The sequence below is a fragment of the Colias croceus genome, chromosome 23 (assembly GCF_905220415.1).
Source record: "Colias croceus chromosome 23, ilColCroc2.1".
Taxonomy (NCBI): Eukaryota; Metazoa; Arthropoda; class Insecta; order Lepidoptera; family Pieridae; genus Colias; species Colias croceus.
Window position 1 is genome coordinate 4,981,055 of NC_059559.1, and position 27,926 is coordinate 5,008,980.

At 35.0% G+C, this 27,926-nt stretch overlaps 3 protein-coding genes across 5 annotated transcripts in view; 2 read left to right on the plus strand and 1 right to left on the minus strand.

The window, feature by feature from the left end:
* Window positions 1-307: 307 nt before the first annotated feature.
* Window positions 308-7,054, plus strand: LOC123702134 (EP300-interacting inhibitor of differentiation 3-like). The gene is made up of 7 exons (XM_045649793.1): window positions 308-435; window positions 1,711-1,821; window positions 2,580-2,698; window positions 3,402-3,568; window positions 4,224-4,411; window positions 5,506-5,615; window positions 6,349-7,054. The coding sequence occupies exons 1-7, from the start codon at window positions 366-368 to the stop codon at window positions 6,403-6,405; spliced, it is 822 nt and encodes a 273-aa protein (XP_045505749.1). The 5' UTR covers window positions 308-365; the 3' UTR covers window positions 6,406-7,054.
* A 3,725-nt stretch (window positions 7,055-10,779) lies between these two features.
* On the plus strand, window positions 10,780-12,267 carry LOC123702588. Its single transcript, XM_045650360.1, has one exon. It carries the CDS (start codon window positions 10,780-10,782, stop codon window positions 12,265-12,267), a length of 1,488 nt encoding a protein of 495 aa, XP_045506316.1.
* Window positions 12,268-13,317: 1,050 nt separating this feature from the next.
* The window catches only part of LOC123702126 (protein single-minded), a 50,114-nt gene continuing 35,505 nt past the window's right edge, over window positions 13,318-27,926 (minus strand). For all 3 annotated transcript variants that reach the window (XM_045649783.1, XM_045649782.1, XM_045649781.1), the window contains exons 3-9: window positions 27,374-27,549; window positions 26,413-26,534; window positions 25,556-25,676; window positions 23,581-23,759; window positions 15,883-15,989; window positions 14,403-14,550; window positions 13,318-13,967 (exon numbers count right to left, since the gene is read on the minus strand). In XM_045649783.1, the coding sequence (XP_045505739.1) occupies window positions 13,490-13,967; window positions 14,403-14,550; window positions 15,883-15,989; window positions 23,581-23,759; window positions 25,556-25,676; window positions 26,413-26,534; window positions 27,374-27,549 (1,331 nt within the window). In that variant the 3' untranslated portion in view covers window positions 13,318-13,489. The remainder of the gene's footprint in view (window positions 13,968-14,402; window positions 14,551-15,882; window positions 15,990-23,580; window positions 23,760-25,555; window positions 25,677-26,412; window positions 26,535-27,373; window positions 27,550-27,926) is intronic.

A 27,926-nucleotide genomic window follows, 5' to 3' on the forward strand; every position in this document is an offset into this window, starting at 1 on the left:
TCTATAATTTTGTTATCTTATTTTGTTGTTAGTGTTGTTAAATTTATACCACAGATTAATAAATAGTTACTCTATGCAGTATGTAGTATATTAACCACGGAAATATAGACATACTATATGTATAGATTTCCACTTGGATTTCCATGATATTAACTTTTTCTGTAGTCTAATTTTTCAGTATCCGTCTAAAAAATAAATCAATAAAAAAAATTGATGTCAAATGTCAATATTCAAAATTGGAACCTGCCAAAAAAACACAAATTTGGAAATTGGAATAACAAATACGTATTACCGCCACCGCTTTATTACATGTAAAAGTGTTTTAACTTATCATTTAAACAAGAAAATCTAATCAAGAAGACGCCATGACTTCATCTACCACGAGTCATGATAGGAAGATGCGGTATAGGGTCATACTTCAAGATTTAAGCTTGGGTAAGTTCTTTATTATTATTTACTACTAGCGGTCCGCCCCGGGTTCGCCCGTGGTATATATTTCGCAATAAAAGGTAGCCTATGTTCTTTCTCAGGGTCTAAAGATTGTCTGTACCAAATTTCATCAAAATCGGTTGAGAGGTTTAAGCGGAAAAGCGTAACAGACAGACAGACAGAGTTACTTTCGCATTTATAATAGGTAAGGTAAGTAGGGAAGTAGGGATTGTATCAAATTAGCTTCTACTAAAATTTTAGTATCAGCAGTTAATCTATACTAATATTAAAAAGCTGAAGAGTTTGTTTGTTTGAACGAGTTAATCTCAGGAGCTACTGGTCCAATTTGAAAATTTCTTTCGGTGTTAGATAGCCCATTAATCGAGGAAGGCACCATCATCATCACGCTAAGACCAACAGGAGCGGAGCTACGCGGGTAAAACCGCGGAGCGCAGCAAGTTAAAATCTAAAGTCGACTCGATTGGTTTTATCATAATCTGTGTTGAGATATTTGAAGTTTATTGTTAATATGTCGTATGTTACAAATTTTCATTGTAATCTCCTAAAATCAGTATTGCTTGGTATGTAACAGCAGGAAAAAGTATTTTGTAAAAGTATTAAGAAACTAGATTTCCGCCCGCGGCTTCGCCCGCGTTTGCAAAGGAAAACCCGCATAGTTTCCGTTCCCGTGGGATTTCCGGGATAAAAACTATCCTGTGTGTTAATCCAAGTTATCCTCTATATATGTGCTAAATTTCATTGTAATCGGTTCAGTAGTTTTTACGTGAAAGAGTAACAAACATCCATACATCCATACTTACAAACTTTCGCCTTTATAATATATTAAGAAATTGAGAAATTAAGAAATATAACTCGAACGAGCTTAAGACTCGGCTGGAATGTGACAAATGCAATATATTAGTTTTTCCTTATAAATATAACTCCCCAAATTAAGTAAAACTGGTACAGGCTAAACTGTACATTATAGGGTGTGGAGTTGAGAGTCGTTTTTTTTTGTGGTTAGCTATTGTCCTATGGAATCTAAATCTGAAATTTCACTCTGAGGAAACTTAGGTTTTGAGTTATGAATTATTTAAAATCGGAAAATTACTATAGAAAGTTATGCCATTTTTTTTTTGTTACGCATAGTTATTAGATTGGGAACACGACTTTTTTTTAATACTATGTGTGTGATAATAATTAACCACAAACATATTGAAAACAACAAAGATAAAAATAAAACAAACATTTATTGTAAACATTTATTTCATACATTTTCAGAGCAAGAGAATGATAACAATGATCAAAGAATGCAAAAGACGACGGAGGCTGTTCACGAGGTGAAGAAACTGCTACAGCAAGGTGGCGTTGAGGAGAGGGTGCGGCATCCAGGTATATCATCATCATCAAACAACGATCGAGTTTTAAACTCAAACTCAAATATTTATTGAAGTCATACTTCTTTTGGTGCGATGGAGAAAAATGATGAGAGTGAATTTTTACGATGCGCGCGCACACCGACACCTAAATTTAACAGCATGAAGTTAGATCTAGGTGGTATGAAAATTGATAACTATGTTCAAGTTGTATAATCTAGTATTTTTTCCATACGCCAAAGAAGTATAACTTCTAACGCGTGTACATAAGTACACACACTCTTTTTTTTTATTTGGTAAAACATTACTTTATCCGACGACGATTTGAGAGTCGTAAATTTCGATTCAGCCCCATGTCCCCAAGTGGGGTAAGGGGCACATGCATTATACATATGTTTCACTGATCAATTTTCTTTAGAGACAAGTAGATGATCAGCCTTCTGTGTCCTGCCAGACCGAGACATTTTTTTTCTTCGTCCACCGGGAATCGAACCCAGGCCCCTCGGTTCTCTCACGCGTCAACCTCTGTACCAAGGAGGCAGTCAAATGATCATAGAGCTAGAGCATTATTTCTTGATCTTTTAGTGTAAATGAAAACTCGTATTCAGTCATCTTGAATGCAACGAAAGCTCTGTGTCTGTTTACACTAAAATAATTTGACATAGTGAAGTTAAGAATGAGTATTTGCTTGTTGATGTTAATGCTCCGTAAGATTAAGACAAAGCAGGCGAAGACACGGGCGGAAAGCTAGTAAACTATTACTTATAATTTCAGGTGAGAGCTATCTCGACTCTCGTGTTCTCAGAGCGGCCAGTGACCTCGCTATAAGTTGTTCTGAAGCCGTCACGGGACTGGAGAATAAATATGACAAACATGAACTGGCGCAGCATATTGTAAGTCTTCTAAAATTTTTATACTTAACTAGTGGTATGCCCCGGCTTCGCGCGTGGTACATGTTTATGTTTTCTCTCTATAAGAACCATCGTTGTACTTCAAGGAATATTATAAAAAAGAATTATCGAAATCGGTCCACCCGTTCACGCGTGCGGCCGTGATCAAAGAAAACGGGTTACTAATATTATAAAGCTGAAGAGTTTGTTTGTTTGTTTGAATGCGCTAATCTCAGGAACTACTGGTCCGATTTGAAAAATTCTTTCGGTGTTAGATAGCTCATTTATCCAGGAAGGCTATATAGTATATCATCACGCTTAGACCAACAGAAGCGGAGCAATGCGGGTGAAACCGCGGGGAACAGCTAGTTTTTATATATATAGATATATCATGAAAAATAAGGTTGTGTGCTTATTGGGTAGACCTAAAAATCGGACAACATCTAGTTTTCATACCTCTGCACTGTATAGAAAAGAGTGAAAAGAGTAATAAAGAACAACGTTTGCCGGGACAGCTAGTAATACATAATATTATTTTATGTCTCAGCTAAAAATTCATTCATAAAAAATGTTTTTTGGTGAAACATCTCAGGCGCGTTGAAAGTAAAATTTCATGGTCACATCATGGAGAATAGTGACGACTTTGGTATATCTGAATCTTGCCAAAGAAGTTTCACTTCTGACACGTGATCTTGGCGTTTTTCAGCGGGAAAACCCCACATTCTGGTCGTTTTCCCTCCCCCGCGAAGTGTCCACCTCTATATCACTACACGGCACGTTCGCACCAACGCCGCCCGAGCACAGGCCGAAGGAGCGGCAACGTCGCGTCGCGCAGAAGAATGCGCAGTTGAGCGCTCCGGAGAGTGTTGATCGGTGAGTTTAAGAAGAGAAAGAGGAGAGAGGGGGTGGTAAGAAAGTGGAGGGGGGGCTGAGAAAGTTGAAAAAAGCGGCGGGGGGTTCTGAATAGTTGGATTAGGTGGTGATTTGGGGGGGGGAGGGCGGTAAAAAACGTTAAACATAATAATTATCATATCTTCCTTAATATATATATTGTATTTTAACACAATATTATGATTTTTATTATATTTATATAAATCATTATTTATATATTACAAGCTGTGCTTCGCGGTTTCACCCGCTTGGCTCCGCTCCTGTTGGTCTCAGCGTAATGATATATAGCCTATAGCCTTCCTCGATAAATGGGCTATCTAACACCGAAAGAAACTGAGACTAACGCGTTCAAACAAACAAACTCTTCAGCTTTTTTAATATTAGTATAGATATACCGGATGTAATCGAAGTGTGCACACTGCACAGGCGATTATTCCGTAACTACTGCAGGTATCAAAAAACTTTAAACTGATATCGAAAGCCCTTTGATTAAAATGACAATAATAACTTTTTAAAAATAAAACGAGAAATATCCATGTTCGGATCAGTTTTTATAATATTTGAATAATAAAATATTTGAATTTGAATTTAATTTTGTTACTTCACAATATATTATGACAATAATTTTTTTTTACAGATTAGAAAAAACCGACGAAGGCTCAGAGATGGTGAGCAGAGTGCACCGTTTCATTAACAAGGCGTGTAGGAACGGAGCCAAGAGTTACTACCATTTAGTGTTGGACCCCACGAGTTTCACAAAGACCATAGAGAATATATACTACATGTCGTTTTTGGTGCGAGACGGGTTTATCAGTGTCTATGAACGTGAGTACACCATCCATACTAATATTATAAATGCGAAAGTAACTCTGTCTGTCTGTCTGTTACTCAATCACGCCTAAACTACTGAACCAATTTTCATGAAATTTGGTATGGAGATATTTTGATACCCGAGAAAGGACATAGGCTATATTATATCCCGGGAAAATGACGCTATCCCGGAAATCCCACGGGAACGGGAACTATGCGGGTTTTTCTTTGACTGCGCGGGTGAAGTCGCTTGTGAAACCTAGTAGATAATATCTTAATATATATAAATCTCGTGTCACAATGTTTGTCCTCAATGGACTCCTAAACCACTTAACCGATTACAATAAAATTCGCACACCATGTGCAGTTCGATCCAACTTGAGAGATAGGATAGTTTAAAGCACAAAGCGGGCGAAGCCGCGGGCGGAAAGCTAGTAATATACTATAGTGCGAATTTATTTTAGTTGACTATATTAATATTATGTTATTTTTATACGAAATAACCATAGTGAAGTGTTTTTTTGGATAGTCTTAGTCTATGGATGGAAAAGGTACATATTTAGTTGTGTATGAGTCTAAAATGATACAAAAAAAAATAAATTTGTTTTTCCAGAACTTTATAAGTACATATACGAGTACCAAAAAAATAAAAATGCTTGACTAAGTAAGGTTTGGAGTGATTGTTGTCTATGGTTAATTTACCACCTTTAGTTTATTATTGAAGTAAAACTTCTTTAAGCGCTTTGAGAGTACAATTATTTCAAGATCGTATCATGGCAATACCGTCACGTCATGGAGTAAGGCGACGATTTTGGTATCTATGAATCTTGCCAAAGAAGTATCACTTCTGACACGTGTGTTCGCACACACGCCCTTTTTTATATTGAAAGCTTCCTGCCCGCGGCTTCGCCCGCTTTGTCTAAAACGTAATAAATTATATACTAAAACCTTCCTCTTGAATCACTCGTATTAAAAAAAACCACATCGAAATCCGTTGCGTAGTTTTAAAGATTTAAGCATACAAAGGGACATAGGGACAGAGAAAGCGACTTTGTTTTATACTATGTAGTGATTAACATAATTTTCACGTAAAAATATCAATTTTCCAGACCCAGAACACGGGCTGCCGTTCGTAGAACCGGTGCCTCAAACGGTGCAAAATGAAGACAGTTCTGACGAGAACCAATTTATTGTTTCTATGAACATGGAAAGATGGCGGGTGAGTGTGTAACAGTGATCAAACTAACAAATTTTGGAAACTTTTTATTTATTTTATTATATTTATAACATTTATTTCAGGTAACAGACAATAAATTGTACAGACCCATATAATAAATACCTTACAGACTAACATATTTATACTACACTAGCTTACCGCCCGCGGCTTCGCCCGCTTTCTCTAAAACGATTTGAGATTTAAACTATCCTATCTCTCAAGTTGGATCGAACTGCACATGGTGTGCGAATTTTATTATAATCGGTTCAGTGGTTTAGTAGTCCATTGAGGACAAACATTGTGACACGAGATTTATATATGTATATTAAGACTAGCTGTGCTGTTCGGTTTCGCCCGCGTGGCTCCGTTCCTGTTGATCTTACTATGATGATGTATAGCTTAAAATTGTCCTCGATAAATGGGCTATCTAACACCGAAAGAATTTTTCAAATGGGACCAGTAGTTCCTGAGATTAGCGCGTTTAAACAAACAAACTCTTCAGCTTTATAATATTAGTAAAGATTTCTGGCTGCGACTTTGCCTGCGTGTTCAAAAAAGGAGTCTGTGTTGAGCTACCTACATACCAAATTTCATTATAATTGCTTCAGTAGTATTCGCATTTATAATATTAGTAGGATTGGTATATTATGTACCTGTAGCTGTTATCTTACCTATTTCTTTTTTTCTTACCTTTTTGAGTGAAAATAAATAAAAAATAACAATATTTTTTTTTCAGGATCTGATTGAAGCATTTGGAATAACGCAGCCAATGATGGTTTTGAAGAGATTATAATAGTTATTAACTGCGTCCCGCGGTTTCACCCGTATTGCTCCGCTCCTGTTGGTCTTAGCGTGATGATATATAGCCTTCCTCGATAAATGGGCTATCTAACACCGAAATAATTTTTCAAATCGGACCAGTAGTTCCTAAAATTAGTGCGTTCAAACAAACAAACTCTTCAGCGTTAAAATGTGAATATATAAAATTAAGATTGACACTGATTTGTGATATTTTCCCCAAGGGAAGCTATTTAGTGACTAAAATAATACCTACCTCGTTAATTTTAAAGATTTGTATGGAATTTAGATGGTCTCACCACAAAACAATTTAAACACAGTCTAACTTTAAACCAGGGATCTGTCACTTTAATAGTTGTCTATGTGAAATACGACAAAACCGGATTATAGAGAACCCGCGCTTAAAGTTAAACCCTGTCTAAAGTTTTTTGTGGTAAGACAGTTACAGAACTCCAAAAGTGATAATGCGCATAGAAATTTTCGTCAAAGTTCGGCAACTGTCATATTCCCGGAGCGTCCGAAGACGACATGTATAAAGAGTGTAATCGTTAAGTGTGCACAGGTGATTTTTCCGTAACTATTGCAGATAACAAAAAAAATTAAACTGATATTGATGTCGAAAGTACTTAACATAATGAGTAAAATGGCCGTAATAAATTTTTAAAAATAAAACGGGAAATATCAAAAAAATTATCTTTAAACTCTCCCATACATTTAGTATGAGATATGAATATCCCATGAACATTTAATATGAAAGATTTCAGCTTTCTTTTTCTTTTTTTGGTTTTCTGCTTTAATTACTTCGCAAATTTGAAGGGAAGTTCATTTAGAAACTTTAAATAGAGCTCCTCATTGTATTGCACAATGAGGACGTCATTTCGAAAATCTGCTATGAATACAAAATGTATGAGAAATCAAATGTATGGGAGCGTTTAATGTAACATTTTTGGATATTTCTCGTTTTATTTTTAAAAATGTATTATGGCCATTTTACTCATTAAGTTAAGTACTTTCGATATAAGTTTAAAGTTTTTCGATATCTGCAATAGTTACGGAATAATCGCTTGTGCACACTTAACGATTACACTCTGTATAGAGTGGTTAAATGCATTTTCTTCGTGCATAATTTAGTAAAATTTGTTTAGTCAAATGAAATACATTTTGGAAATACGACAATAAGCGAAGATTTGCATGCGCATTATTAGTTTTGGAGTACTGTAAGTTTTAAGGTATTTTGGTAAAACGACATCTAGTTTTAACTAAGCGAAACTTTGAAATATTTAAATTTAAAATATTGAAGTGATTCAGCCCGTAAATGACAGAGGGCGCTGTAATAAAAGTTATTTTTATAAGAATTGTGTGTAAGACGTTGTTAATAAATGATTGTTTTTTATGTTGCTATTTTATTTGAAAACTCCCTTTATGTACTAATTCCATAACAACTACATGGGATTTTCTATTTTTTTAGTCTATCAAAAGCACACGTTATATTATCACTAGTGGTCCGCCCCGGGTTCGCCTGTGGTACATATTTCGCATTAAAAGGTAGCCTATGTTATTTTTCCGATTCTAAAGATTGTGCCAAATTTCATCAAAATCGGTTGAGAGGTTTAAGCGGGAAAGCGTAACAGACAGAGTTACTTTCGCATTTATAATATTAATAATCTATAGGATACTGGTAATTAAAAGTAAACGATTAATAAATGGTACAGCCGTTTTGCGGATATACATGTAATTACAACTGTACCTTTTATTTACTGGGTTTTCGGAAAGAATAATCTACGACAAGCTAAGGGATGGGATATGGTAATTGGTAATATTATAACCTGCACATATTACTTGCAAATTCAGAAATTTAAATCTTACCTAGTTATAACTTATAGTAGGTATTCTTGACAACATTTCATTTTTTATAAGGCCATAAAAGAAAAATACCGTTTCTTTATTTTGCTCTTGCGATTACAGAAAAAAAATTATTTCATTTTTTTATCGCATATTTTAAGAGAAATTAAATAAAAACGATAAATGTGATGATGACGTCATACATACGGAGGAATAAAAATGAGCCTTAGCCTAATTTAAAAAAAGTTAAAAAAAAAAACTATCACTGACATTTACAGGGTATGGCATGTGTCAAATTTCATATTAATGTCATTTTTGTGAATGAATCATGTCAACAAACTTTTAAATCGTGTTATTGTGTTTTGGTTTTCTAATTTAATCTCATTACCGCGATGTTTGTTTGATTGGAGTTGGACCAATTTATTTATATTATACAAATAGTGCCTATAGTGTTCATAATTTTCTTGAAATAAAAGACTTTGTTTACTTACTAAAAGTTGTATTTATTTAACACTTTCCAACGTTTTTGGGATAGTATATTTGCTTCCCAGAAATTTCCAGCACCCCTTAACAAATCCTGCATAAAGTCATCATCATCAGTACTTGTGAATAAGTTTCTTTTGTTTAAAATTTGGATCAGCAAATAACAAATAACAATATTTACAAAACTTGACGAATCAAAGTGACAAATGTGCCAAAATGTCAACTGTCAAGATTTCTTTTTAATTTAAACTAGTTATGTGGCAAAGGAAAAAATGTATTCCTCCGTATGTATGACGTCATTTGGCGCTTACGACATTTTAGAATGAGATGATTTTAAAACTCAAAAAGATGAATGAAAACTTCGATATTTAGAAAAAGCAAAAAATACGTGTATCATAATTTTTGATCTAGTTTTCATTAAAATAAAAAAATAAGTAGCTTAAAATTTTGAAATGTTGTCAATTCCGTTACTTTTTATAAAAGCTGTTACAGTAATGTATTTTTCATATTTGTAATTTAATAAATATAAATAACAGTAGCAAAGCCGGTTTCGTTAAATATTTCATCTTCATTCTCAAAGTTTTCAGACAGCACCATCTAGCGGCATGTTAATAAATTTTAATATACTTACCTATGTAATATTTAGAACAACAACTATATATTATGTGTCCAAGGCAAATTGTTTGATTTCGCTGTTTTCAAACGGCATCGTAGGTAAATTCTCATAGTTTTGTTATGTCGAGAATTTATTTTTTCGGTGCCTAAAGAAGCTGGGCTACTAGATGGTGCTATATTAAAATGTGACAATATAATGATGATGTTTTTAGCTTTCTTTTTGCTTGCTCGCGAAAAATACTTAAATTTGAAATACTAAATCGTACAATGTATAGTAAAATGCAGCTCATGAGAAAAATAATATATGTTGCAATTGTCTTTTTTTCGTATCATTACAACCTTTGTTAATATGACACTAGATGGCGCTATGTGCATACTTCGAGATTTATTTTGCGTTTTTGAATAAAAGTGTATTGGCATAGAAAGGATATGCTGCTTTTTAATTTTGAACCTATTTTTCTGATCTATTTTATTTAGTGTCGATCAGCTATGTGTGTCCTGTCAGAACGAGATTTTTTTTGCTAGACTCCAACGGGAATTGAACCCGTTTCTAAGCTAAAGCCTTTTTACCAGGATATTTGAATCACAAAAATATGGGGTTTTAATAGCAGTTTATTGATATTTCTGAAATGTGTATATTGTCTCTTTTTAGAAGGTCTAGTAAAGGATAAGTAGGGATATGGTCGGTAGTTAGGAAGTATAAAAAAAATAAAAGAAAATAGATTACTAGATAAATATATTATTAAATATTATTACATTATCAAAAGCTTGGATATGTTACCGACTAGCCGATCTCAGTCCTTATATAAACTTAAGATCTTTTGTAAAAATAATATATTACAAATATATGTATATTCAGAAAAAAATGACCGTGAAATAAAAAAAATATTAGGCTGAATACAAAAAAAAATACAAATTTTAAAGCAATTTTTGATTAAAGCTAAAATTAAAAATAAAACTAAACAGATCATTATAATACTGAAATAACATAGCCTCAGATTTCTAAAAACATAATTTTATATTAAAAATACGTTCGCAAAATCGCAAAAGAAATAAAAAATTATTTGTAAAAATTTTATTATTCCATTATTATTAGAATTAGAACTTGAAATATATGAAAATATAAATAAATGAGTACTTAATTAATATTTACATTTTTATAATAATTATTATATGACTATTATTGTCTAGTACATGATATATGATTTTAAATGTTTTTTGTTTATAAATAACATATTTTTGTTCAAAGTTTTCACAAAAAAATCGATTGTAAGCAAAAAAATCTTATTTGAATACATTTTTAAAACATTAATAATACTATAATAATAATTAGGTTGTGGCACTAAACCCTCTAAGCTATTTGCTTGAGAGATTAGGGTCCGGATTTCAGCTTCGCAGGGGTGGCCTAAGACTTAACCATCTGCTCTACATGGATGATCTCAAATTATTTGCGCCTAATAGGTCCAGGTTAACGGAGCTGCTAAAGATCACGTGTGATTTTAGCGGCTCCATTGGCATGGAACTTGGGGTGGATAAGTGTGCGGTTATACATGTGGAGCGGGGTAAAGTAACCGCGTCTGATGACATAACACCATCTGGCGCGGCCCATCTTAGAGTACTTACAGAGGCTGAAACTTACCGGTACTTGGGTATGTCACAGAACATATGTGTGGAGGGGGCGAGCGTGAAACAGGATGTTGCCGAGGTATTTTGTGAACGCATGACAAAAGTTTTCAACAGCTATTTGTCAGGCGTGAACAAAATACGAGCGTTCAATACCTGGGTCATGCCCGTTCTCCTGTACACATTTGGCGTACTCAAGTGGACTCAGACCGAACTGAACGCCCTGGATCGGAAAGTCCGCACAACTATGACTCTGCATCGGTTGCATCACCCGAAATCGTCAGTGATGAGGCTGTATATCCCTAGAAAGTGCGGTGGTCGTGGCATGTTAAGTGCCCAATCGCTGCACAATCGTGAGATATGCAAACTCAGAGACTATTTCCTCGCAATGGTTGGTCATGCAATCCATGCTGAAGTCATAGAATGTGACAAAGGACTCACTCCCCTATCCCTGGCCAAACAGGACTGGCAAAAGCCGGTGGTGCTCAGCATTTCCGACAGGGAGGCCATATGGAAAGAGAAAGAGCTACACGGTAGGTTTCACAGGATTCTGCATGAACCTCATGTAGATTTCTTGTCCTCCGTGCACTGGCTGCGTTTCGGTGACCTCTTTGGGGAAACCGAGGGTTTTGTCTGTGCGATACAGGATCAGGTGGTTAAGACGAACAATTATCGGAAGTACATCATAAAGGACGGGACCCAGGACTTATGTCGTATGTGTCACCGTCCTGGAGAAACTCTCCGACATGTTACTTCCGGTTGTTCCATGCTTGCCAACACTGAGTATTTGCACAGGCACAACCTAGCAGCTAGGATTATCCACCAAGAGCTCGCTCTGAAGTATGGCCTTCTTGACGGAAAAGTGCCTTATTACAAGTACGCGCCGGAGCCGGTCCTGGAAAATAACCGTGCCAAATTGTACTGGGATCGGCCCATCGTCACAGACAGGACTATTCTAGCAAATAGACCTGATATTGTGGTGATGGACCTAGCAACTTCCAGGATTTTCTTGGTAGACATCACTATCCCACATGACGACAATCTTGTTAAGGCCGATTCAGATAAACGGCTCAAATATCTGGATCTGGCGCATGAGGTAGTCGAGATGTGGGGCGGTGTGTCTGCCGAGATAATCCCCATAGTTGTGTCCACCAATGGGCTGGTTCCTACCTCCTTAAAACAATATTTAAGGAGGTTGGATTTACCGGTGAAGCCCATGACAGTGGGGATACAGCGGGCAGTCTTGCTGGACAACGCTCGGATAGTCCGTAGGTTCCTCACTCAGTCGCCCTAGGCTCCGGCCGTCTGGCCACTCAGCCGGAGTTGTTTACAACACCGCCGCAAGGCGAGATACTTGCCCCCCTTTAATAAATTAGGTTGAATTTATTAGTTTTTACTAAGTCTAATAATAATTATTTACAAACTTAACAGAATCTATACAAATTATTTACAAAATTTATTAATAATATTGTTGTAATATTCGACAAGCAAATATCTAATTTTAAGGCAAGATCGATGCATTTTTAACAATTTAAAACTGACTTTTGGAAAGCATTCGATTAAGTACATAATTAAATTACTTATTACGTATTACATATTTTTATAAATTTACTAGTGGTCCGCCCTGGCTTCGCCCGTGGTACATATTGCGCAATAAAAGGTAGCCTATGTCCTTTCTCGGGTATCAAAATATCTCCATACCAAATTTCATGCAAATTGGTTCAGTAGTTTAGGCGTGATTGAGTAACAGACAGACAGACAGACAGAGTTACTTTCGCATTTATAATATTAGTATGGATTGGAACCAGCCTTATGATGTCAATGTATGAAGAAAATGCTTTTTGAAGTGAAACTTCTTTATCGAGGTTGGAACAAAATTTAGTGTAACATTTTTTCGTTACGCGCGACATTTTTCCGTTACGCGCCATCTTTTTCTTATCCCTACCACGCGTGATTCGACGTATTTCTGTAAAGTTTCATATAGTAAATTATGTTTTAAAAAATAAGGTCATAAAGAAGTTTCACTTCTTACGTGTGTACTCTAGTACACGCACACATTTTTTATAATAATATTTACGTTCACAATTAAATGTAAACTATACAAGTATTTATAATGAAGCTTGGGGTGCTTCAAGGGTCTATTCTTTAGCCACTACTATATGTAATCTTTCATGTTGATGTGTTTTATAGATGGCTTTTCCTCTTTTTTTATTGTTAAGAATACAATATTTTGAAGAGATTAATAATTATTATTTGTTCTTAATATCAATATGTAGTTTAAAATGAAATATAACAATGACGAATCTGATGGAAAAATTAAATACATTTTTGAAGTGAAACTTCTTTAGAGTAAAATTTCTAGATCGACTAGGAATTCCGTCACATCTTTGAACCTTATTGAAAAGAAATAATTAAAATCTTGCCAAAGAAGTTTCACTTCTGACACGTGTGTTCTGGCATAAAATTGATATTTAAAGTTATTGCTCGAACTACTCAGACAAATCAGTCACGAGGTATCAATGAACAAACTCATTAACATTACTTCCATGATGGAATTGCTGTGTATTATCCACAATCACACTCGTATAACCCTCTTGTACTGTTGGACTTGGTAATTTCCCGAAATTGCCGAAACTATCCGGTCGGCCATTTTGATTCTGCCCATAGTAAATTGTATAATTAAATTGGTTGACTTCAGAACTTTCTATAGACGAACAAGAGGAAGAACTTGCAGAAAATGGCCGTTGATTTTGTGGATATGCGTAATTGGCAACTTCGGGTTCTGTGTAGTTTTCATAGAAGATTTCCTGGTAACCATTTTGGTATTCTTCTGTAGTGTCGTAAGTTGGTAGTATGGGCAAATTATATTCTGGGTAAGTGTAACTAGAGTCTGGGCTGAAGTCCTCGTTGAGTTTGTCTGTTTGTCTGTGCGGTTCGTTGTTTTTCGGTGGGCCTTGCTCTATGTTGAGGATGAGGTTCTTTTCTTCTATGTCACTGAAAAATAAATAACAGTTAAGACCACCCATGATTCTCAATGAAATATATCAGTAACTAGCTGTGCCGCGCGGTTTCACCCGCATTGCTCCGCTCCTGTTGGTCTTAGCGTGATGATATATAGCCTATAGCCTTCGTCGATAAATGGGCTATCAAACACCAAAAGAATTTTTCAAATCGGACCAGTTGTTCCCGAGATTTGCGCGTTTAAACAAACAAACAAACTCTTCACCTTTACAATATTATAAGTACAGATTTAAAATTTTACTTGTAGATTAAAAAATGTAGGTATTTAAAAATTGTAAAAATTGCGGTTGTCTTTATTAAAAAAAAGTATTCGAAACTGGTTAAAATAATATAATGAATAAATCGCGTTTAAAATCCGTAAAAATTAAATTACAAAATTAAACGAGAAAATATAAAAAAAAATCTTACCTGAGAACATAATTAACAGAAACGATACAGTGTGGTCGAGAAGACCTGGAGTTGTGTACGATAGTAGCATAGCTCTGCATCCAAACCCAACCTCCAGATTTCGTGAGGAACCGGTAGTACCGGGAGGTCACTTGGCCCTTTGTTAACACTGTTGATGCGAAAAAATAAAGAAATTATTCTATTGGTACTGATGTAATCCATACTAATATTATAAATGCGAAAGTAACTCTGTCTGTCTGTCTGTCTGTTACTCAATCACGCCTTAACTACTGAACCAATTTTCATGAAATTTGGTATAGAGATATTTTGATTCCCGAGAAAGGACATAGGATAGGTTTTATCCCGGAAATCCCACGGGAACGGGAATGGGAACTATGCGGGTTTTCTTTGAAAACGCGGGCGAAGCCGCGGGCGGAAAGCTAGTATTTAATAAAAATAGTTATAGACCCCATATATATATCTATACTAGCTGCTCCGCGCGGTTTCACCCCCGTGGCTCCTAGCTCGTAGCGTGATGACACATAGCCTATACCTTCCTCGATAAATGGGCTATATAACAACGAAAGAATTTTTCAAATCGGACCAGTAGTTCCCGAGATTAGCGCGTTCAAACAAACAAACAAACAAACTCTTCAGCTTTATAATATTAGTATAGATATAAGCGTATTAAAACTGTTGGAGTTGATGAAATATAAGAGCTTATAGCGCGCAAGAGCAACTTTTGTCTCCGCAACTATTTTGCCTCTCCCATCAACTCTATGGGCTAGTAAGAGAGTGCGTAGAGACAATCATAAAACAATAAAGCGCGTCACACACGGTGAAGATACTATAATATTTTATCTTAAGATACTCTAAAGCCACAGATTTCCTGAGTGGTATCCCTATCCAACACACATATATTCAACCACACAATACCTTTGACCTATTGTTGTATAATGTAAATGGTATGCATACTTCTTTTTATTGTAATTTTCATATTGTTTTTGTTCGATGCATGTTACCTTGTTGTTTTTTCTTTGTATGTTTTATTTCTTTTATCTTTGTGTGTTGGATTAAATGTTTTTTCTTTCTTTCTTCTTTCTTTCTTCTTTCTAATATAAAACGTTATAGTATCTTAAGGTATCCGGTATCATCGTTCTGACCATCATTTTTTCTTTTTGTCATTGCGTACTAAGACCCCTGTAGAACCGCCATCCTGTTACAAATGACCCACAAAATTTCGGGTTATTTGTAACAGGATGGCGGTTCTACAGGGATATAGTATCTTCACCGTGTGTGACGCGCTTAAGTTAGATAACGATATTTTAGTAGGTGAAAATGATGCTTTTCCGGATCAACACAAAAGGATGTTTTGTTTACATAGGAATAGCAAAGCATGTAATTGAGCACTTTCTTTGAAATAAATTAATAAATAGGTGATTGTAATGATCTATAATTTGGATGTTTTATTTATTTTTATTCATATCTAAATGTAACTTACATGTGCAATGCGAATATCTCATATGCAGGACATCGGTGCCGTGTATGTAGTGATATAACGTCTTCTCTATCAGATCCTGTGGTTCATAACCTGTTAGTGACGCTACTCTGTAAGAAATAAAACATAAAATTAAAAAAAGCGTCAGAAGTGAAACTACTTTAGTAAGATTCGACGACGCGGTTGGCGCAGTGGTAAAGTGCTGCCTACTGAGCCGACGGTCCCGGGTTCGATCCCCGGTCAGGGCAAATATTTGTGTGATGAACTCAATTATTTGTTCTTGGGTCTGGGTGTTATTATCTATATATGTATTTATTAAATATTATATTTATCGTCGCCTAGTACCCACAACACAAGCCTTAATTGACCTCACTGTGGGACTAGGTCGATTTGTGTAATAATGTCCTATAATATTTATTTATTATTTATTATTATTTATTCAATGATACTCCATGACGAGACGGTATTGCCATGACGTTGAAATTTTACTCTCAACGCGCCTAAAGAATTTTCACTTCAAAAATAAAAAACACGGTTAATATTCATAAAGATAAGATAAACTTATTAAGTTGTTGTATCGTCACCGATCCTTGTAATAAGTGTACAAAGTTTGAATTAAATCTGTCTGTAAATCGAGTCGAAAGGAGTCGGTTACATACAAACATACAGGTGAAGCTAAATAATATAATAGTTTAAAAAAACTAAAAAACACGCTTTTTATAGAAAACCGAACTTAAAAATAGAAAATTTTATCAAATTAGTGTATTGTAATCGGTCCTCAATAAATATTCAAAGTTTGAACGAAATCTGGCCGTTTAAAGTGGGTCAAATTCGCGCCCAAAGAAGTCGGTTACAAACATACAAACATACAGGTGAAGCTAATATAAAGCGTGTAATAAAGCGTGTAAAAAAGCGTGTTAAAAAGCAAGAAGACAATGTCCACTGGATTTATTGACTTTTAATTTTGACATATTAAAACTAACACTGTCTTACCACAAAGAACTTTAGACAGGGCGGGTTCTCTTTAATCTGATTTTGTCGTATTTCACAGACAACTATTAAAGTGACAGATCCCTGGCTTAAAGTTAACCTGTGTTTAAATTGTTATTTAGGGTAAGACCAATAAGTGTCTATAATAAAAAGTGCAACTGTAATTTTTATTGCATATTTGTTTAAAAAAAAGCAAACACCATACTTTTTTCACCCTCTCCAATATCAATGAAGCGAAAAAATAATTTGCCAAGCGTCAGATTACACCCTTCAAAAAATCTGTTGACACAAAAACCTATCACTTCCGCCAATTAAGCATAGAGGGCGCTCGACTTCCGCTTTTTGAATCACGTTCGATTTTTAAATGGGGGTTCTATTGTTCTAAATTTAAACATATTGTTTATGCAAGCTTGTAATTCATTTTTAGAGGAAGCTGTTATATTATAGCTTAAGTGGTTTTTGAAGGGTTAAGCAGCGTAGAGCGTGGTTTGTTTTTGGATGGGTAAGCACTTAATGGTGATTATAGATAATGGAAAGGTAAAGATCTCTTAAGTTGTCTTTTGTTAATGGTAAATTATGTCATATACCTAGCAAACATCAAAAACTGAAATGTGTGAAATGATAGTAACCAACGACTTTGTAAGTTGTTACTGTGATTTTATGACAAAAAAAATCCAATTTTTTATCGTAAACTCACGTAGGTATTTAGTTAGTAAGTTTATGCACGTAAGTGATTTTCTTTATTTCATCGTTATTTCGTGTGATTAATTTTTTAATAATAATTTAATAATTAGTTTTTTGCCTAGAACTTTAAATTTATAAAGAATATCTATACTTAATATTATAAAGCTGAAGAGATTGTTTGTTTGTTTGAACGCGCTTATCTCACGAACTACAGGTCCGATTTGAAAATAGTGTTAGATAGCCTATTCATCGAGGACGACTATATTATATTGCAATCTAAGACCAACAGGAGCGGAGACACGCGGGTGAAACCGCGGAGCGCAGCTAGTTACAAATAATAATATAAACTGTAGTTATTTTACGGAGATCGATTCTGCAAACTTGAAGGCGTAGCAATTATGCTGGCAGTTGACGCCTAGTGGAGTGGTTAGCGAACAAAAAGGTGTGGAGTCGCATGTATTTATCTATACCAAAAATAAAATTAGAGTGTGTATTTAACCGACGTCAAAAAAAGGAGGAGGTTATCAATTCGGCCGGTATGTTTTTTTTATGTATGTACACCGATTACTCCGAGGTTTCTGAACCGATTTACGTGATTCTTTTTTTATTCGATGCGGGATGTTGTCGAATTGGTCCCATAAAAATTTTATTCGAATAGGCCCAGTCGTTTCTATTTTATGAGCATTTTTGTCTGTATTTGTAAATGTTGCAAGTGCAAGTTTGAAGTCGGTTGTTTTTAACGCAGTTATCACTTGTTGTAATAATGAAATTACCGCTTTTTACAAAAAGCATATGGATGTATACATCATCAAAAAAGTAATTTTTACACTAGTTACCTACCTAATTTGATGTCTGTATGTTTGTTGCAGAACGATAGCCTCCCTAGTTTCACAGACATTTAGCCGATGTAATAAGGAGTGACTTAGGCTACTTTTTATTTTAAGGATTATGAACATAAGGATTAAAACTCATTCACCCGGGTGTTGAATGAGTTTAAAATACTCGTGGAGTTGTTCATCATCATTAATAGTATAAAACAGAGGAGCTTTCTCTGTCCCTATGCCCTGTGTATGCTTAAATCTTTAAAACTACGTAACGGATTTTGATGGGGTTTTTTTAATAAAAGAATGATTCTCGACGAAGGTTTAGTATGTAATTTATTAGGTTTTAGTTGTCGCGGAAGAATTCTAACAAATACCCGCGGCCTCATTAAAGCGGCTCGACGGAACACAGTGGGGTTTTAGTCGGTAAGAAACCGACATAACCCACTGCTCCTTCCCCGGGGGCCGTGGGTATCTTTGGAAGATTTCCCCACTATAAAAAAAAAAGGTTTTAGTCAAAGCGGGCGAAGCTGCAAGCGGAAAGCTAGTTTAAATATAAATTGTTCATAATTATTTCACAAAAACTCACATGAAATAATAATTTTTATAAATAAAAACATACGACTCCATAGATTGCACAATGCTGACGTCGCGGAAGCAATCTGCGTCCAAACCACTTTGGCACGTACCAAGCTTGTTTAGTTAAAATGTATTTTATTCTTTTGTAATAAGATTGAGTTTTAATTGAAACAATTTTCGTCATTTGATATATTTTTTCAAATAATTGCTCAGTAATTTTTATATCATTTGAGGATTTGATCTTTTTCTGGAAAAATGAGATTCGCTTATCTTTTGTGTTTTCATAACATTTGTATGTAACGGACTTCTTTAGACTCGATTTTGAATATTTGACGCACTTAGAAACGGTAGGTAGGTAATATTTAATTCAAACGTTGAGTTTAAGCGGTTTTAGGGTTCCGTATTCTCAGGGTAAAACGAGACCCTATTACTAAGCCTCCGCTGTCTGTCTGTCTGTCTCCAAGCTGTATCTCATAAACCGTGATTAAGCTAGAAAACTGAAATTTTCACAAATGATGTATTTCCGTTGCCGCTATAACAACAAATATGTAGGTAATAAAAATTAATCGCCCGTGGTACATATTTCGCAATAAAAGGTAGCCCATGTTCTTTCTCAGGGTCTAAAGATTGTCTGTGCCAAATTTAATCAAAATCGGTCCAGTAGTTTATGCGTGAAAACCATACATACACAAACCTTTCCTCTTTATAATATTAGTATAGACTATAGACTAGCTGTGCCGCGCGATTTCACCCGCGTGACTCCGCTCCTGTTGTTAGCGCAGCGTGATGATACCTATATTATAGCCTTCCTCGAATGGGCTATCTAACACCGAAAGAATTTTTCAGTAGGTAGGTAGTTCCTGAGATTAGCGCGTAAAACAAACAAACTCTTCAGCTTTATAATATTAGTATAGATAATACCTATCACTAGGTCAATGTATCTATTTGAAATTTTGCTGATGTGAGATAAAATCGAAGTATAGAGTTGCAACCATCTGGCGCTCAGGTGCAATGTTTTGGTATTGAATAACTATTTTATTGTTACTTCTTAGTACTCCAATATTATTGTTTCTACCGTATGGATAGATTACTATTTTTAGACTAGGTAAGGATCGATTTAATATGGTAAGGCGGTCTAAATCGCTACATAGTATAAAACAAAGTCGCTTTCTCTGTCCCTATCTCCCTTTGTATGCTTAAATCTTTAAAATTAGGTAACGGATTTTGATGCGGTTTTTTTTAATAGGCAGAGTGATTCAAGAGAAAGGGTTCAATGTATAATTTATTGTTGTTTATATTCTAGACAAAGCGGGCAAAGCCGCGGGCGGAAAGCTAGCGCATAATAATTCGTTGAGGGTTATGAAAGAGAAATCTAATTATTTTTAAATTGTAAAAAGTGTTACCATAATATGCTTAAATCTTTAAAACTAGGTAACGGATTTTGATGCGGTTTTTTTTAATAGACAGAGTGATTCAAGAGAAACGGTTCAATGTATAATTTATTGTGGTTTATATTCTAGACAAAGCGGGCAAAGCCGCGGGCGGAAAGATAGCGCATAATAATTTGTTACCAAACTAGGTACCTATTTAAAAAATTGTTGAAATATCTTTAACTTATTATGGGTTTAAATTTATCGTCATAGTAAAAAGGAATGAAATTATGTACTTACTTACTTATAACATTTCTCTATCCATTAGTAAAGTATATTATTTTAATTAATTTCAACATCTGTAACTAAGTTGATTTTTTCAAAGTAAGTTCATCTTCATTGTTGCTGTGGTTTACCCGTGAATACGTAACAGACAGACAAACATTCATAACATTTAAAAATATGGATATTATATTTACCACATAGGTACAACATCCTATCCTAATTCCTATCCTACTAATTATTATAAATGTGAAAGTTTGTGAGGATGTATGTGTATGTTTGTTACTGTTTCACGCAAATAATACTGAACCGATTACAATGAAATTAAGCACACATATAGAGGGTAACTTGAATTAACACATAGGATAGGTTTTAGTCCGAAAATCTCATGGGAATGGGAAGTATGCGCGTTTTTCTTTGAAAACGCGGGCAAAGCCGAGGCTAGTAATTGTATAAGTGTCGAACAATATTAGCGAGTATTTCTTTTATAAGTGAATATAGGGAACGGCTCGACCGGTTATAGTAATGTTTCGACGAAGCGACGATTGTTCGGCCCGCCGCTGATTGGCGTGAACCAATAAATGTGTGCGCGTTTCCATTTACACACGGTACGGGAATATCGTGACGTTGAAAAAACGTGTGAAAATAACAAAATTACCTTACAAATGTTTGTATCATTTTAAAAGAATCTGGATGAAATTGTGGTAATGTAAAATTTATCTGATTGATGCTTTAATGCAAAGTCGATAAATGGGCTATCGAACACCGAATTTTTCAAATCGGACTAGTAGTTCCTGAGTTTAGCCCGTTCAAACAAACTCTTCAGCTTTATAATATTAGTATAGATAGTATACGTTTAAAATAATACTAAGTAGTAGGTAATAATAACTCCGGTAACTAGATGAACTAGATTTAAAACACTATTTTAAACTACTACACATAAAGAAAGTTGTGATAGACACTAATTGTAACACAAGATCATCTGAACGCATTTAATTATTTTTGGTTTTTCACTGGGATTAGGGTAATCTATACTAATATTATAAAGCTGAAGAGTTTGTTTGTTTGAACGCGCTAATCTCAGGAACTTCTGGTCCGAAAAATTCTTTCGATGTTAGATAGCCCCTTTATCGGGGAAAGCTATAGGCTATATATCATTACGCTAAGACCAACAGGAGCGGAGCCACGCGTGTGAAACCGCGAAGCGCAGCTAGTGACTGATAAAGTTTTCATAAACAAAAACAACTCCTATACGTCGCGAACATCTAGTATTACAATATATACTTAGTTTGTTAAAAACGACAATATCCTTTGCTATCTGAATATAACAAAGCCTAGAACTTTACACATAAGTGCTGATTTACAGTCAGTAGACAAGTCAGTCGCGGCGCCAATTTCGGCGCCGCGACTGACTTTAACTGTTTACATGAAGTAAGTAGTAGTGGTGCGTTTCTCACGGTGACCACACGTTTGTGAAGTCAGTGGGAAAATGAATTCACGAAAACAACTGAAACGACGATTTCATTATTTGTTTTTTTTTTAATTAAAAAATTTTCAATTTTGCTGTTGAATAAGTTAATAGAAATTGTAGAAAATGAGATAACTAAAAATAAACGACAATGGGTAAGAAAATGGATTTAGGGATTTAATATCCCAAAGGTACTCGTTTTTGCCATATAATTGCACTAATATTAAGGTTTCGTCTTCGCTTACGGGTCATTTTTATCGCAAGCGAAAAAAACGTGGTCACTCTACAACGCAGCGGCAGTGACTAACCACGCACTGACTTGTCCGTTTACACGGGGTTTATTTGGCTGACGCAGGGGTGCGCGGGTGGCGGGGGGCGCCAACTGACTTTAAAATATTCGTGTCCGAATATTCAACTCAGCGCTGAGTTCAAGCCTCTGTACTGACTTCAAATCTGTTTACACAGGGTTTTTTTCGGGTCAGCACTGATTTGCCTGGAATTTGTAGTCAGTTACTGACCCTGTGTAAATCAGCACTAACTTTTAACTTGCCACAATAACCCACGAGTTTATCGTGTTACCATGGAAACGATCCGCGATAGTATTGTTGGCTGTATGCTTCTCGGAATGCAATAAACATCCAATGTCAAATGGCTGAGCTTGAATTATTTGCGATTTATTGTTAGGGCTTTAGTAAGTGATATGTATTTTCCTATTGGACGTGAAAAAGCAGTAGGTGCTTAAGAAAACTTAACCTTCTAATGGTCTCAAAAATATACTGTTTTCATATCATAGCTTTTTTTTAATGTGTTTTTACTTAATTTATTTGAAGAAATTTGAATTTATCATTATTTACATCCATCATCATCATCATACATCTCAGAACAGCAGCTATACAATTACTTTTTAAATATTCAGAAGAAAGTCAATCCTTGCAATCAAGTTCGCTGATAAATTACCGACAGCTCCACTAGATTCTTTTTTTTAATTTTCTATATGTGTAAACTGTAAATCTCTTTGTGTAAATCAGTAAAAATGATAGTTAATGGTAGAGAGATTGAGTTTAGATTAGCACATCATGAGCAAGTTTTAACCGGGTATCACGCGCCCGAAATCGCGGGCTTTTTCCGGCATGTTAGGACTTTAATAAATTTTTAATTAGTTTGCTAAGTTGTATGCAGTTCGTTGCGTGCAGTGTGTTGTGTGCTGTGTGCAATGCGTTGTATGCAGTGTAGTGTGTTGTTACCTTGAGTTGTGTGTGTGTGTGCTGTGTGCAATGTGTTGTGTGCAGTGTAGTGTGTTGTTACCTTGAGTTGTGTGTGTGTGTGTGCTGTGTGCAATGTGTTGTTTGCAGTGTGTTGTGTGCAATGCGTTGTGTTATGTGCTATGCGTTGTGTTATGTGCTATGCGTTGTGTTATGTGCTATGCGCAGTGTGTATATGTATGCTATGTGCTATTGATGTGATCACTATTTGATGTGTTACTATATTGTGTTGTGTGTATGCTTACCTGGCGTCCAAGAATATGAGTCGCATGTCAAGGCTAGCCCGGAACATGAACATGTTGGAGTGGAGCTTCAGTTCTGTGACGGCGGAGGGCGGGAGTGAGTGTCCGACAGCCACCAGACCAAGTGGGGCAGAGCCTTCGCCGAAACGACGGGCTCGTAAGTAACCGGAACAGTGGATCACCTGAGGTGGAGTTAGTCAGTGAGTCTTCGACATTGTTTAAACATATATTGAAAGAAAGCAAAACAGAAAAGACATTTAATTCAACACACACATAAAGACATAAAAATAAAAATAAAACAAAAATTAAATAGAAAAAAAAACAGTGAATTATAAAACATTAATATTAATTAGGTGTGAATCTGTGTGCTGAACAGGGACACCACTCAGTATTCAGTAGTAAGTACTTAGTTCCCATGACCCATCACCCATGTTCCAAATGACGCCGATTGCAGAAATTCATGACGGTATCAGTCAGTTGAAACTTGGATTATGGATACTGCCCTTCATAGTAATCAGTTATTTTTATATATTATTACATATAATAAATCTGTAGAAGGGTCAATTCTGTACATTGAAAATATTGAATAAATAAATAGCACGGGCCACGGGGTGTTACTGGATCGATACCAAACCCAAATATGTGATTTAATAGTTCGATTTCGATGATACTTGGTATTATCCTGAGCATAAAATGGGATACTTTTTATCCTGGAAAAATACGTAGAAAAAAATCTTAATTTTTTCATTTTATAGACCGATATCCGCGCGGACGGAGTCGCGGGCGGAAGCTAGTACAGAATATAACGGCATTATTTATCTAGTTGATATCCCTGTACCTTATGTATTTACTGCGTTAATTGAGTTAACATCAATTTGTTAAATACATTTTTAGATATTGTACGGGCTAGCCGTACATCCTGACTCAGCGCTTTACACGATCCTATTTCATTATGGTGACAAGAACATCTTCACCCAGTCAGTCTGCGCTCGCGGCTCGTGTAAAGCGCTCGGGGTGTATGCGCTATATCAACTATCAATGAATATCATCAACTATCAAATATCATTAAACATTTATATCATCATTAGTTTAGAGTATCAATCAACAATAAAGTAGTGATCAAAAGCTATAACTGGTTTTACATCATCCTATCAAACTATCAATCTATCAACTTATCAAATAAAGGAGTGTATGGGATATCATATCATATCAACTCAGCAGCCCATACAGATATTGTGATATTGTGTTCATAATACATAACTACCTACATATTTATAGGAGGTAATACGACTTGTAATTTTATAAGTAGGTACAAATATACTTATGTATGCTCTCTTTGATAGATTAAGACAGTGTCGTGTGTGTTGTGATTATTAATAGATACATAGGTATGGAGATGTTCCGAATAAAATACACTTACTTATAGCTCTTTTTAACAAATACAACCTTATCAGAAAAAAATAATCTGGTTTGATAAGTAATTGCAAATCTCATTAGAATAACTAAAACCACCCCTAATATACAATTATAATACCTACTCTCTCATCACCCTGTACTTGTACACTAATTATCACACTCAAAGTGCAATATGCCTCGCTACAGGGTGTTCACATTAGGGTGCGGTCACATTGAAATCATTAATTTAAAAAATATAAAAATAATGCAAATATGGTTATTATAAAGAAATGCTGAGTATATTATTTTATTTCTAATTTAAAGCTGTTACTTTATAATGAATAAATATATGGGAACTGCTCTTAAAATCGATTTTCAGTTCAATTTCATCTGAATATTTCTTATATTCTATAATTAAATATAACTATATTAATAATCAAGTTTACTCTAATATGTTTTCTGTATTTTAATGTTAGGTACTTATTTTTGGAAATTATCAATTTTCGTTGTATAGTTAACTCCAATAACAATTTTTAATCCTTTTTCCAATACATCAACAAAAATTCCAAAAAATTCAACGAACCTTGTACCCCGAGGTAGTGAGACCGGCGTTCCGTTTCGCCAACACACACTTCATACGAATGAAAAATGCTCTTTCGCATTCTATGTCCACGCTAGCACTCCATGTACCACCTACTGGGTATCTATGAGACAAATAGGATAAATAAGTCAAATGAGACAAATATGTCAAATAGTCAAATGTGTCAAATAAGAGAAATATGCCAAATAGGCCAGTAGGGCAAATGTGTCAAAGTTTACCTGTAAGACAAGTGTCAAATATAAATAAATATTAAGTGGTTGAACGATCTTTCACATTCTATATCCACACTGTCACTCCATGTACCTACCGCCTACTAAGTACATAATATTATCTGGTAAGAGAAATGGGATAAATAAGTCAAATGAGACAAATATTTCAAATTAGACAAAAATATCAAATAAGTCAAATTGGTCAAATATTTCAAATAGGTCAAATTGGTCAAAAATGTCAAATATGTAAAATACGACGAAAAAATGTCCAAAAATGTCAAATCATTGAATGGCCTTTTACATTCAATATCCACATTGGCGCTCTACGGCCGCAATGAGAGCAATGGGTATCTGATAGGACAAATAAGTCAACCAACATAATAGTCACAACTATTATTGTGACAAACTTATAACGAAATATAGTCACATAAGTAAACGTAAAAGTAAAAATACAAAGTTAACTCTAATAAATATGAAGTGAGTAATAAAGCGTGTGATAAGAATATTTTTTTGTCCGTCAAATTAGTTTGTCAAATTAGGATTATTACGTCAACCAAGTTTGACAAAATAAAAATATTTTCACTTAAAGTCATAAAATTAAGAATTATAAGCTAAATAAGTTTAGCTTACCCAATAGTAGGACATTGGTGCCCTAAATAAGAATGTGGATGCTGTAAGCTGAGGACTGCGTTCATCTCTTCATGGTCTGCTTGGTGGATGTACTCGTATATGGAGTTGCCTGTTAACTCCACCTGTTGGTGATATTTGATTTGGAAATAAAGAAGAATTTGATTTTAAAGGGCTTGGTTGGTTATGTAACAGATAATATAGTAGCTTACCGCCCGCGGCTTCGCCCGCTTTCTCTAAAACGATTTGAGATTTAAACTATCCTATCTCTCAAGTTGGATCGATCTGCACATAGTGTGCGAATTTTATTATAATCGGTTAAGTGGTTTAGGAGTCCATTGAGGACAAACATTGTGACGCTGTGCTCCGCGGTTTCACCCGCATTGCTCCGTTCCTGTTGGTCTTATCGTGATGATCGTCTATAGCCTTCCTCGATAAACGGGCTATCTAACACCGAAGAATTTTAAATAGGACCAGTAGTTACTGAGATTAGCTTGTTCAAATAAACAAACTCTTCAAGCTTTATAATATTGGTATAGAATATAGATTATACTAAGGTAGGTCTAAATGAAATGTTGGAAATTCAATAATTTGGTCAATAGTGGACTATGCCGTTTTCAAATTGTTCATTTGTAAAGTAGATAACTTTGCTATTGACTATTTACTATTTAGGTAATAAAAATGGCATTGAAATTTAAATTTTTCATTATTTTCATGATAATAATAATTATTTGGACGAAGACACTGACTAATTCTTAAAGCTCGAACGACAACAACTAAAATTAAGAACATTTCTTCCAAGAAAACTACATTTTCTTTCCTAAAGCCAGTAACTAAAAAGTTGTTTTTACTTTTTAGTAACAAAACATACAAATAAAAAATCATGTTAAAAAAGTACAAACTCTTCTTATTACTGTAATAAAAATTCTTAAAACTTGACGTTTAAAAATTATCTGAAATTCACCTGACTCAAACCCAAATGAACAGATGCTGTTTCACTAATATACATAATCTTGCCATCTGGTGCGACCACGAAGATGAACCCATCAAGGGTCTGCAGGAGATGGGATCCAAGTTCCCGTATGGATAGTTCTCGCGGCTGTGGGGGTGGTGGTGCTGCACCCCACGCGTCTCCTAGACCTGGTAATTATTGGTGGTATTGTTAGTTACTTATAACCTATACTTGATGATGATGTACCGAAACCGGTCGTAGGTTTTATAATAAAACTCGACACAAAAGTAAATAAAAAGTAAATTGTGTGTTTCTTTTAAAACCTAAACTATGAGAAATGGAATGTTTATCACGCATTATCATGCATCTTGCCTCCTTCCTCAATTATTACCTTAATATTGTAAGTGACCTAGCTGACCATGGCATTTATTTGTTTATTTTTGTGACATTGATGTGACCTTTACTATCGCTTCTGCTTAATCATGTCGCCTATTGTAAGTGCACCTTCCCATGGCGTTGTTATATCACCAACTAGTTCATAAGCTACATTCCCAGCTCTATTAAG